Source organism: Marmota marmota, unplaced genomic scaffold (assembly GCF_001458135.2).
Source record: "Marmota marmota marmota unplaced genomic scaffold, marMar, whole genome shotgun sequence".
Taxonomy (NCBI): domain Eukaryota; kingdom Metazoa; phylum Chordata; class Mammalia; order Rodentia; family Sciuridae; genus Marmota; species Marmota marmota.
Genome location: NW_026000026.1, coordinates 84013375 through 84027526, shown reverse-complemented (window position 1 = coordinate 84027526; position 14152 = coordinate 84013375). Strand labels below are relative to the sequence as shown.

The 14152-nt window shown below is 31.7% G+C and overlaps 1 protein-coding gene across 1 annotated transcript in view; it reads left to right on the top strand.

Annotated features, from left to right (window-relative positions):
- Slc12a2 (solute carrier family 12 member 2) overlaps positions 1–13917 on the top strand; it is a gene marked incomplete at its 5' end in the record, with an annotated part of 101428 nt that extends 87511 nt beyond the window's left edge. The window contains 8 exons of the mRNA XM_015500864.2: positions 320–445; positions 2849–2896; positions 4295–4417; positions 5798–5909; positions 7769–7855; positions 8923–9058; positions 9318–9385; positions 11063–13917. Of these exons, the coding sequence (XP_015356350.1) occupies positions 320–445; positions 2849–2896; positions 4295–4417; positions 5798–5909; positions 7769–7855; positions 8923–9058; positions 9318–9385; positions 11063–11198 (836 nt within the window). The remainder of the gene's footprint in view (positions 1–319; positions 446–2848; positions 2897–4294; positions 4418–5797; positions 5910–7768; positions 7856–8922; positions 9059–9317; positions 9386–11062) is intronic.
- Positions 13918–14152: the final 235 nt, after the last annotated feature.

Here is a 14152-nt window from a genome sequence, read left to right as displayed (position 1 = left end):
TATATCATTGTTTTTTCCATGTAGGTTGTACTATTAAGTGGATTTCACTCATTACTTGTTCTCTAGCACCTAATTCAGATATCTTAGCCATGTGGTTGTGGCTTCTATATTTAAGTGAATATTCAAAATATATTTAACTGAATAATCAAACAGACTCTCACATAAAACATCACATTTACATAAGGAATCATTTATAATTAATTTTCTATTCCATAATTAACCTTGCTTTAAAATATCATTTAATTATTAAACCCTGATGCCTTCTTGAACTGTTAAAATATGATTTTAGATACTATTTTAAATGCTTTCATGTTTACAGAAGAATTATTGTCATCCCAAGAGAAATCTCCTGGCACCAAGGATGTGGTACTAAATGTGGAGTATAGTAAAAAATCGGATTTAGATACTTCCAAAACATCTGGTGAAAAATCTGTTACACATAAAGGTAATTTGCAATCGAACAAGAAAATTTATTAATGTTAATGTTTCAATCTGGGGAGGAAATGATTTTTGTTATATATACTGTAAAATAGCCTATTCTCAAACTTGTCACCATTCATTTATAGTTAGATAAAATTTATGACTTTGAAAATGGCTACAGAATGACAAACTGTTTTAAAGTATTAAAGAGGATCATAGAACAAAAACTATGCCAAAGAATTATTTACTAACATGGTCTTGTATGTTTTTATTTATATTTGCTTTAAATCTGAACGTTGAAGGAACATGGTAATTTTATAATAACAGAGAAGACTTTTAGAAAATTTCATTCACAAATCTGTATGTCACATTTATGAGAAGGGACAAGGGATGACTTCCAAATCTTACTCTCCCACCCTCATTCTCCTACCTCTCTTCAGACTAGTATCTCCATCTGTCCTGTTTATTCCCAGCTAATATGCTACAAGAAAAAAAAAAAAATGCACTGTAAACCATCTAACCACAGCATACTTTTGATTTCTATATCTATAAAATGGTCACCTTTTGTGAAATTGAAACATTAGAAACAAACTATGTGTCTATGCAGTTTATTTCTTCTAGGTTATCTTAGAAATATTAGTGTTGCTTTTTAATCCCTTTTTATGTACCTTGTTTGCTTAGAGGAACAGCAGTTGAAAGTGCAGTCAAAACCTATTTTCCCTTTCTGTTCTTTGCTGGCTTGATTATAATTGTTTTCTTTTTTGCCTCAAAACTCCATAAATTGATTCTGATAACTATTCTTCTGCTCCTACATTTATTTTAATTTATGGTATACATTCTTTAATTTCCTCCTACTTTTATTTTTTGTTGTTGTTGTTAATTTCTCTTGCATAAAATAGATCCTTTCTCTACAGTTTATTAGGAATTAATGTATGAGTTGTGTTGGAAGGGGAAAACCTAATTTTATCAAGCAGCTACTCTGTGCTCCCACATTTTAATCTGCTATTCATGCATTAATTTCTTAATGATTTCATAAGACTGTAACTCACATTATTTTTGTAGACTAGGAAATTGGGTCAGAACATCTCTAACCATCTTTCTGTTGTTAAAACCTACATGCCTTTAAATTAGTTTAAATCATTTTTAAATGTCGATAATTTTCTTAACATTTCTGAGCTCTTATAAGTGAATACAGAATGTCCATAGTTACAGTTTTTTTAATTATTAAAGGTAGATATATTAAATATCTACTTTATGAGAACAGTAATATTTAGTACCATAAAATTAAATATAATAGTTGTTTTTTTTCTATAACATGCATAAAAATACAATATTAGCTTTATTTTGTGTTTGCTTTCTATTTGGTGAAGTCTCAGCATCAGCAAACTACTAAGAAGTTTATGTAAAAAGTCTTAAAAATTGGAAACATTCTGGTATAATTATTGTGTAGTGACAGCATTTGGTGATGTCTGTTTTGATTATTGAGGCATACAGTGTACAAGGAGACAAAAAGAATACTCGTTTAAAGCTTGCTTTGTACCAAACCCTGAGCTCATTGCATCAGTACTTGCAATATAACAACTTAAGAGGTAGGTGCTGCTAACTCTTTCTACAAATGATGAAAGCAAAGAGTTATGTAATCAGCTCAAACTCATACAGCTAGGAAAGGAGTAGAGGTAATACTGGAATCCTGGAAGTCTAACTCAAGAGCCCAGTGCACTATACTCTTATCTGCCCAAGTCCAAAATTTTATGTGCCTTAAACAAGCAAATAATACAAGCTTACATTTAGAAGAAACGTGGGGTTAGCAAAACTAACCCCAGGGTGGGGGAAATCTGGTGAATACTTAAATATAAATGGATGAATACATGCACATGTACATGCATTTATATGTACATTTATTTGAAGAAAGCCATTCTTATATAACTTAGCATTTATATAAAGCAAAGACCCCTGCCACTGCTCAAATTTCTTAATATTTCAAATAGTGATTAACTTTTACATATACGAAATATCAGATATTTCTAAAATTGCTTTTTAGTCATTTACACAGTTGTGCAGTGACATGTTTAAAATGTATTATCTGCAAACCAATTTTGTAATATCTTATTTCTACTCTACAAGCTATAGTTTTATACCTTCTCAACTGATTGCAAATGTAAAAGCTTAAAAATTCTGCTGAAGGTTTTTTGGATAAACTTGCAGGAATAAAATTTCAGGGTGAGTGTTAATCATTTACCCTGTAGGGGCTAAGATATGTTGGCATTTTAAAAACCTGAACACTAGTGTAGAAAATATTAATCTTCAGTCTTGATCATTTTTCATGGACTGTTGCTTCATACTGTTTTGTTTAAAATGTGCTCTATTTATATTTTATTGATATAAAAGCAATTAACTTAATATTTTGTGTTTTTTAAACATAATCTAGATGAGGAAGAGGATGGCAAGACTCCAACTCAACCACTGTTGAAAAAAGGCAGGCATTTTTCATCATTTTATTTTAATCCCTTTTTTCATACTGTTAACTCTTTAACTCCAACCTTATTATTTTCTGTTTTTTTTTTTTTTAACATTATCTTTTATTTCCATAGTGAGGTGATGTTACAGATATCTATTAAACAGATTAGAAGTTATGATTGGTCCAACTAAAGAGTTAAATCTTTTTGGGACAAGGTGAAATATTACAGATAAGTTTTTATCATTATAAGAATTTAAATAATTTCAGCATTTCTAAAATACTGAAACCTAAAAAGTCAGTATTTTTTTTCTTTAAACTGCATGGTTTAGATGATATGTAGGGACACTGAAATGGTATCGCTTGCATTCTTTACCATCAGTTGTACCCAACCAGGTCCTAAATTTTGATACTAATATATTTTTCATTTTAAAAATTACAATATTTCTCACAGTCGTGCTGCGTTTGGGAGATACAGTCATATCAACATACATGAATTTTATGAGGAGGAGATAGAGGTGAGAGTTATGGAGCAGTGTGGTTTGGTAGCCATATTTCATCATGCAGAATCATTTGTCATGTTTGCATACATCATGGCAGCATGAAAAGTGAGTGACAGACATTTTTCAGAAGTGATCAGATTTCCTCTTTTGGATTTCTGCTTTTAAAAATTTAGTATAGGAGTTTCATAATAGTCATCTGCTTGTTCACTGAGCCAATACTGATTTATTATTTTTTTTAATTCCTGGAAAGAAAATGGGAACTACGTTGGTTTCTTGTCCTATAAACCTATTGCAGATGGGTGCCCTTTCAAGGAATTCCTACCCCTTTGTGTGGTACAGAGAAAGATATGATGTTCCTTAGAACTGGGCATCATATATTAAAGAGGACAAAGATTAAAGATCAAGGATTTTCCTAAGACTAAGGTTTCATTCTGATAATTGTAAGATTGTATTGGTATGTCTTCAACTCCCTCTGTCATTTATGTTGCAGATAATTTCTATTTTAAAAAAATTTTTGACCTTAAATTACTCAGTTACCTGATTACAGAAGAAATATTTTCACAGAACAGGTATAAACTTGATTTGTCCAGTTAGCCTGAAATAGTTTTCCAGAAAAACACAAAAAAAATCTATCACTCAAGTATATTTTGATTGGTACTTATGATTCTCTTACATTCATCAGAATGCTTCAAAATATTAGAAATTAGACAAGCAAAGTTGGATGAGTTATTTTTAAAAGAAAGTACTTATTTGTAGCCATTTTTAATTATATTTAAATTATAAACAACTGATATAAATATCATATATATGCCCAATCTGCATTATTTGATTATAAAAAAGGAAATTATAGGAATTCAGCTAAAGAAACTTTATTTACTTCCCTTACACTTTTTTTTTTTTACCCTTAATCCTTTAGAATCCAAAGGTCCTATTGCACCTTTAAATGTGGCTGACCAAAAGCTGCTTGAAGCTAGTACACAATTTCAGAAAAAACAAGGAAAAAATACTATTGATGTCTGGTGGCTTTTCGATGATGGAGGTAAGATCATTAATATATTTTTTAAACGTTTAAAATTTACTGAAGATAGAAGATAGTACCAAGAAATGGCATGCACTTTTCACCCACTCAAGTTTTGCCAACATTCTCACACAACAAAAGGATTAATTTCAGAATCAGGCTTAGTTGTCTTGTCTCTTCATTATAGAAGTGCTCAGTACCTCCTTGAGCCTCATGACCTTAACATTTATTTTAATATTAGGCCATTTTGTATAATGCCATTCAGTTTGGAATGCTATTTGATATTTCCTCAAAATTAGTATGAAGTTATATGTTGGCAGAAATATCACAGATTTGATACTCTGTTCTTCTGGCTCCATTGTTCTTCTGGCTACATCTCATATGATACTGATTTATCCCATCACTGGTGCAATGAACTTTGACCATTGAGTAAAGTGTTTCCCACCAGGTTTATCCACTGCAAAATTGCCCCCTGCTTTATAATTGCAGATATTAGAGGGTTACTCTGAGACTGTGTCGCCTTTGTCAGTATTTTTAGCTATTGCTTATTTTTCTCATTTTTTTTTTGTTATTTTTGTTGTGATTGCCAAATGACGATTTTCCAATTACATATTTCTTCCTTGTTTATTAGTTGGCATTTTACTTTAAGGATGAGCTTTTTTTTTTATTTCTATCAATGTGGGTTAATTGATTTCTTATTTTATTAAACGGCATATAATTTATTATTTTCATATTTAGCCAGCAGGAGCTCTCTTAGACTAATTTCTGTGCCATTTGTTCAGCCCCAGCATTCATGGAGTCACTTTCTGACATAAGATGATGTTCCAGGTTCAATTTTATAGTTCTGTACATTCCCTATACTAGCCACAGATGGGACCTCCCAAGGATCTCTGGTTTCTTGGAGTGGAGAATAGTATTTAGAAAAAATAAGGGCATTAGATACCTGTGGCTGTGAGGGTGTCACTGCTCCCAGGCCCTCTCAGTGGAAAGAGCTAGAAGTATATATGTTTTTTTGTATTTATTTGTGTATGTATAAGAAGAGATTGAAAACCAACTCCAATCCAGCATATCCTTTATTTCTCATTTCAGTGTGAAACCTGGGTCCCATTAGGGTTAATGAATATATTCATTCCTCAGTCCTTCTGTATGTGACCACTTTTCTGACTGCCAAGATACTGTCCCATTGGATTGCCTTACTCAAAGAGCTATGAGTGCTGGGCCTCCTTTCTTGCTGAGACCTGCCTAATGGCTTTTTGAAGGACAGAGGAAGTATTTTGTTTTACATTGAGTGGTAGTAAATACAACTCAAAAGAGAATAAAAATCCCTTTAGAAAATAAGTTGTATTAACAAGTTTTTGAGAAATTAGCATTTAGTAAATGATGTTATTTTTTATAATTCAGGTTTGACCTTACTGATACCTTATCTTCTGACTACCAAGAAAAAGTGGAAAGACTGTAAGATCAGAGTATTCATTGGTGGAAAAATAAACAGAATAGACCATGACCGGAGAGCGTAAGTTTATTTTAAATTAAAGGAAATTATTCTAATAGTACCTCATTACCACAATTGATAAGGATAGAGTTGATAGGATAAAAAATTAGACATTCCAGAACATATCCGTAATATTGCTGTTATACTGAAGCTAAAAATCTAGTCGTTTTCGGTGGACACAACATCTTTGTTTTTTTGTATGTGGTGCTGAGGATCGAACCTGGGCCGGGCCACACGCATGCCAGGCGAGCGCGCTACCGCTTGAGCCATATCCCCAGTCCCTAAAAATCTAGTAGTTAAAATTTCATTCTCTTTAATTTGACCTTCATATTTAAGTTATAAACGCTTAATTTTACTTAGATGTGGTATTTTTTAACAAATTGGCATTTTAGAAGGTCTTTATTAAATAGTTGCAACATTAAGGTGTTAAATAGTTTATTTTTCTTTTAATCAGGGTTACAAGTACACAAAATTTACTTATTCCTATATGGGATATATTTTGTAGACTTCTAGACAATAAATGCAGACTGCCAGTATCACTCATTTGCTTCTGTCTGCACTGCCATAGTTCTGGTTCTGGTTTCACTGCTTCTCTCCTGCACTCTAGTACCTTTCTGTTGACCTTTCTCTTATATTTTGCACACATAGCATCCAGGTTTATGTAGAAAGCAAAATTTTGACCATCTGATTCCTCTACCCAATATATTTTAACAATTTTTCCATAAACTAACATAGTATATATAATTATCCTAACATGGTATTCAAGGCCCTTGAAGATCTGCCCATTGTTTCTTTTTTGTCCTTACCTCCCATTCCTCCATATAGGCCCTGTACTTTGATGTACACTTGTACATTTGCCAGACATATTTGTGATTTCAAGCTTTTACTGCTTTGCTTGCTGTCACTTCTCTACTATAAATAGCTCTTCACTTGTTTCCACTACCCTTCTCTGTTTACTACTCCATTCTTCAAAACCCAGTTCAGTTCTTCAGAATGTAGGAACTTATTGTGCTTTCTTCCTGAATCACTGTACACTTGATACTGCTTATCACTTTCCAGCTTGTATTTATTTTCTTAAATTTGAGTTTTGTGGATCCTATAATATTTAGCACATAGTATAATAGTAGGCACTTAGAAAATACCAAAATCCAGTGAGCTATTTCTTTATTTCGAACGGTGAATTATGCAAGAAATGCTGTTAATGAATTTATTACTTAAACCTGTAGCTCATCAGTTTTCTAATATCTCAATCTAATTTTTAAAACTGTTATTTTATTAGACATAAAATCTTATTAAACTGTTCACTACTTTTTACTTATATCTATATACTCCGATATAATTAAACTAAAATTAACCATTTAAAAAAATAGTTGCCATTCAGATTTTATTATTAATGTTTTTCTCTGTCCACCTGATATTTAGGTCCTAAAAAGAGAATAAGAGAAAGTTTTTTAAAAAATAACAACAGTAGGCTCTACTCAGGCAATTTAGATATCTTTTTTGGGGGGTGAATAATATGAATGAATTCAGATTTGGGGAGCGATACTAGAGATTGAACCCAAGGGTGCTTAACCACTGAGCCACATCCCTGCTATTTTTATTTTTTGAGACAAGATCTCGCTTAGTTGCTGAGGCTGCTCTCAAACTAGCGATCATCCTGCCTCAGCCTTCCAAGCCATTGGGATTACTAGGTGTGTGCTATTGCACCCAGCTAGATGAGTTTTTGTTGTTGTTGTGTTGTTGTTGTTGTTGTTTAAAAAAAAAAACCTACCGGAAAAACTTCTATAAGTCATACTGTTCAAATATAAATTCAGCCCTATGTAGACTAAAAGTACATATACATCCTTAACATATCTGAATGCTATTCATTTTTGTTCTAGGATGGCTACTTTGCTCAGCAAGTTCCGAATAGACTTCTCCGATATCATGGTCCTAGGTGATATCAATACCAAACCAAAGAAAGAAAAGTAAGTTATTGGATAAATTAATCTGTACAAACATCCAATCTTTTTATGTATCAACTACACAAATAATTCAACTTCAACTAATTATTTGAGTATTTTTCCCTGCTGTTAGTTATATGTAAAGCAAACTGGTAGTTGGCATGCCAAGAGCAGATGCTGAAGTAACATCTTAGAATTTTCAGTTTTCAGAGAAGATTTCAATTACTGCTTTACATGCTTTCTGAAAATTGTTAGTGCCATAGAAATTCCAGGTGGTTCTTTAAATTTCCATTTTTCCTGCCCACATTTAACAATTCTGTGCCCACTCTTCGTACCTATTAGTTTTCACTGTTTAGTATTTTTGCTAAATAGGAGAATCTAATGATTTGATTATAATAGTTAATTCAAAATTCTAGCACAGAAAATTTCTATTCTTGGGATATTCTGCCTAGAAATGATATATAGAGAGGTTGTTAAAATGATTGTGTTTATTTCACCAGATTATTCTTAGATAAATGTTAAATAAATGATGAAGCTGGTATAAAGATTTCATTTTAAATAGGTTTTAATCAGGGAGAGATTGCTTCCTCTTACAGAATAATATACACCAGATTTGATACTGAAAATTATTTTTTATATTCATGGGTTATTAAAATGTCATTCATAGTCTTTCACTGTCTTTTGCCCTAGTAAGTATCATTGGATCTAGAAATTCTTAAATTTTTACTATCTACCCTTTCCCCCCTTCAGAATGTTCTACTATATTTTCTAACACTACTTGTATTCATTGGTACTTGGGAAAGCCTTGGTGTTTTGAGCAGAATAGTAAAACAATTTGTCTTCTAAGTCAAAAGAATCATTTCAGCTACTGTGGTAGAATTTTAGGTTGCAGCATGGGCACAGGGACAAAAGATTAGCTTTAGCTGCAGTTTTATTATTGTCAGTGTAGTTTTAGAGACAAAAACTATTTTCTAAATAAATTATCAATATAGTTGGGGTATGGAGGGAAGCATAAAAAATAAACACCGACTTCACAAGTTATAATTTACTGTTTAAGATTTTTCTGTAATTTAAAATTCTTTTCTCTTAAGCATTGTAGCTTTTGATGAAATGATTGAGCCATATAGACTTCATGAAGATGATAAAGAACAAGATATTGCAGATAAAATGAAAGAAGATGAACCATGGCGAATAACAGACAATGAGCTTGAGCTTTATAAGACCAAGGTATTCTTTCTCTTCTGTTTTCCTTCATTAATTTTGCATGTGATTTAAAAAAAATGCTTAAAACATAAATATAAAGGCCTACATTTTGATATGAGATAAACCAGTTGTGTAAATTAAATCTAAGTGGATTTATGTGTGAATAGTAGGAGGCATCAATTTTGTTTCTAAACAGGGAAAAGATATTTTTATCACTCCATGGTTCACTTTGGTTTGTTTTTGTTTTCTTATTACTATGCTAGATTGTTCTGTTTCATTTCAGACATACCGGCAGATCAGGTTAAATGAACTATTAAAGGAACATTCAAGCACAGCTAACATTATTGTCATGTAAGTAATATTTGTATTAAGATTTCCTTAGCTGTTCATTTTATGATAATGTATTTGATTAATTTCTATTAAAAGCACTTTTAGTGCTCTGTCAAGACATACTAGTTATACAAAGGAAAAACAAACTTTTAAATATACTTTGTTTTAATTGAGAAATCATTTAAGTTCGGAGAAAAGACAAAAACCTTATTTAAGTTTATATAAATCTTAAGTAATTCTTTATCATAATAAGCTAGTCTGGATTTTTTTGGTGGGCGGGGGATACCAGGAATTGAACTCGGGGGCACTCAACCACTGAGCCATATCCCCACCTCTATTTTTATATTTTATATAGAGACAGGGTCTCACTGAGTTACTTAGCTCCTCACCATTGCTGAGGCTGGCTTTAAATTTATGATCCCCCTGTGTCAGCCTCCCGAGTCACTGGGATTATACCTGTGTGCCACCATGAAGAGCTGGAATTTTTTCTTTCAAAATTCTTTAGTTTTGAAAACACTATAGCCTAGCCATTACACATGTTGGGATAGAATGGCCCCACACTAAAATTTGAACCTAGACAGCTTCCTTGTGAAAATAACTTCATACTGTTTTAAGGATTAAATTGGAATAGTGGTTCCTGTCCAAACCCACAAATCTCACACACAAACTTTACATATGGACACAATGTTTTGCATTGAATAGAGCTGCTAATGCTTACTTTGATTTCTCTACTGCAATAGGTTAGTGAGATATCACAATGAACCCGAATTTTCTCGGTCTTGGAACCTGGGAGGGTAGACGTAAGGAAAATTTAGATCTCCAAAAATCATGCCAAATGAAATGAAGTAGTACCAAAGGAATGTTAGTTTGATTAATAAGTAACACTTATTATTCCATTAAGTTCGGGTTTTGATGATGATGATCAAATACTGTATTGGAGGATGCTAAAACAGAAATTTAGAGAAAAAGTTACAAGTCAACTGGTCATTACTATATAGTCTATAAATAGAAATTAAAACTCATGTTAAAAATATGTAGCATTAATGATGTTTAAATTTTATCTATAAGTAACTTCCATTTTCTAAATTCTGATACAAACATCTATTTCTCCTAAAATAATGTTATCCTTATTTAAAAAAAGGGATAAATTTGAGATTCAGAGATAGTTTATATGTAGTAGTAGTAGTAGTAGTAGTAGTAAGTAGTAATAGTAGTAGTTTCTGCAAATCATTATTCCCTATCCTTATGAATAGATATTTTAAAATCTTTTGTTGAAACCTGAAAACATGAGAATAGTGACATGAAAACATTGTAGTTGATATTCCCTGTACAGAATTTCCCTGTACTCAGAATTATTCTGTAATTGTAGTAATTTCTAGTTACTGTTTTTGTTGTTGTTGTTTTTGGTACTGGGAATTGAATCCAGGGCGACTTAACCCCTGAGCCACACCTCTCAGCCCTTTTTATTTTTTTATTTTGAGACATGTTCTTCCTAAGTTGCTTAGGGACTCGCTAAATTGCTAAGACTGGCCTCGAACTTGCCATTTTTTTGCCTAGTCTTCATAGTCACTGAGATTACAGGTGTGTACCATCACACCCAGCTCTAGTTACTGTTAGTATTGTTAATTTATAACATTTGTTACATTTTCTCCTCAATTTAAAAGCATCACTCAACATCCTCTTTCTTTTTGATCCCAGGAGTCTCCCAGTTGCTCGTAAAGGTGCTGTGTCTAGCGCCCTCTACATGGCATGGTTAGAAGCTCTATCGAAGGACCTGCCACCAATCCTCCTAGTTCGTGGGAATCATCAGAGTGTCCTTACCTTCTATTCTTAAGTGTTCTACACAATGGACTGCTCCCAGAATGGTACTTCAGTGCCTAGTGAAGTGACTGAAATCTTCAATGACACATTAACATCACAATGGCAAACTGTGACTTTTCTTTCACTATTTCATTAATTTGAAAGCACACAGGAAAGTTGCTCCAGTGATAAGTGTATGGAGACTTCAGTTGTAGTCAATTCTGTATCTCAGTCTTAATGATGATTCTTGTTGGACTGAAGTTCATATGAAAGTAAAGTTTTCCCTTGCTACTTGAATAGCAATAAAAGTGTGTTATTTTTTGATTGATTAAAGGAGTTATAAAAAGCCTTTAGCCTTGAGGTGCCTTCTGAAATTAACCAAATTTCATCCATATATATCCTCTTTTATAAATTTATAGAATGTCAAACTTTGCCTTTGGATATTATTTTATTTCTAGTCTCACCATAAAACAAAATGGACACTGCTTTTCATCTTCCATTGACCAATTAATGTTGAGTACTGTATGTTTTCTATTACTTTTGTAAAAGTATCTGTTAGATATTAAATGTGAGAATTAGGGCAAGCTAATGAAAAATGGGGAAAAAAGTGGGGTCAATAACCAAAAAGTAAACCTCAATGTTAGATTTATGAGAGTATATATAAATGTAGAGCTAGGGGAAAAGGCTCAAAATACCTTGTTTAATTCCCAATTGACTGTTTTTTTTTTTAACCTTAAAAGGTTGAAGATTTACCCAGTACTTCTATATACCATGATGAAAATTCACATGTTATTCTTTAAATAAAAATCCTCAAGATCATTTGTATTTAAGAGAGATCTGTCCTAATTTAAAAATTTCTCTCAAATCTGAGGGACTTTTAAGAAATGCTTACAGATATTTCTGGAGGAAATTTAGACAAAACAAAGTCATTTAATAGAATATTTCAATAAACACTATGGAATTTTACTATACTGTACCATCCTTTATAAATCCATTAAAATAATGTTTCACCAAATGGTTAAATGGACCACTGATTTATTAGTGAAATGTTTTTAGGCTTAATTCATTTGATTGTCAAGTACACTTAGTCTTAATACACTCAGGTTTGAACAGATTATTCTGAACATTAAAATTTAATCCATTCTTAATACTTTAAAACTTTTGTGTTAAGAAAAACTGCCAGTTTGTGCGTTTGAAATGTCTCTTGACATCATAGTCTACTAGTACAATTTGACAGTGCGTATGTACTGTTACTAAAAGCTTTATAAATAGTTATTAATGTGAAAGTTTTTTATTTTTGTTTTTGTTTTTTTATTCAAGGAAGGATTTCCTAAAAACATTTCAAGGGATTTATGTCTACATATCTGTATGTGTGTGTGTATATGTATATGCATACACAGATACATATGTGTATATGTAATGAAATTTGTGTTGCTGGTGTTTTGCATTTTAAAGTGATCGAGATTCATTGTATTAAACTTTTTTGGTTTTAGTAAACATGTTCAAAATCAAATTGACAGATTACAGGTTTCATAGAGAACAAAGCTGATCATTTGAAGGGCACAGTGTAACTTCACACAACTATCATCCAGTTAGAAAATGGTGAACATTTCATCTAAAGTACTTTTCAGTGGGTTCATTGTTGAGTTTCAGTGGTGGGGAATTTATGCAGGTTCTTGTGAATCTTGTTAGAAATCTATAAAATTATTTTCAGTGCTGCAGTATTTTTGCTGCATGAGTATGAACTGAATTAATAAAAATTGGAACTCTGATAATTCAAATTCAGAATATTAAGAAAAGGAAGTAATCACTTTTCTAAAAATTATTTCCTACATTATAACTCCCAGCATTGTTCAATGTATTGCAGGTTTTGCAGTGTTGGGGGGAGACAGTAGAAATGTCACATTGTTCAGTAAATAATATCATGTGTGAACTTTTTAAACGGATAATAGGGCATGGCCTGAGTGCTGCTAATTTGAAATATGCACAGGTACACTTATTTTGTTTTGTTTTTGTTTTTCCCATTCAGGAAAACAACATTGTGCTCTGTACTACAGGAACCAAATGTCATGCATCATACATGTGTGTATAAAGTACATAAAATATATCTAAATATGCATAATGTGGGGAGGGTAATATTGTCTGTGAAATAATGTAAGAAGCTTTTCACTTAAAAAAAAAAAAAAATCATTACTTTCACTTAACACTAGACACCAGGTCAAAAACTTTCAAAAATTATTGTAGTGCTCAAAAAATTTTTTAGCAGTTCTTGAGATGCTCACTAGTGTTGACACTGTTTTACTTTATTTATGCTGATTTTGATTATTTGAATGCCAAAATTTTTTTTTAGTCTAATCATTGGTGATAATTACACAGGGGCATTGGAATTAATTATTCCCATAGGTAAGAATGCAATGGGTTTAGAGAGAATGTTGGTGTTAAGCTGATTTATTAACAGTTAATTAAAATCAAATATTTATTTGTTACATTGTTTCCTTTGTATTTTAGATTTCCTTTTACATCCTTTTTATATTGCTTTCTGACATTACATGTTTTTTAAGACTATGGAAATAAATAATTTAAAGATTTGAGCTCTGGTGGATGATTATCTACTAAGTTTGAAAATGTAATATTTTGATAACACTGTACTATAACTGTCACACAAATGCTTTTCTAATGTTTTAACCTTGAGTATTGCAGTGCTGCTTTGTAAAGAGGTTACTGCAATAAAGGAAGTGGATTCATTAAAACTATTTAAAGTCTACTCTTGTATTTTTACCAGTTTTATAAATCTATGCCAGCTTTGATTTCATCTTATTTCATTAATATCTGAATTTTTTAAATGATTTTTACCTTATTATTCATGCCTTGGAAAAGTTGTTTGTATTCATTCTCTCTCCTTATGCCTGTGGAATAATCAGTATTGATACTGTGACTGAATTGTTTTCAGTACAGTAATATTATGATTTTTTTTAAAAATGACTTAGC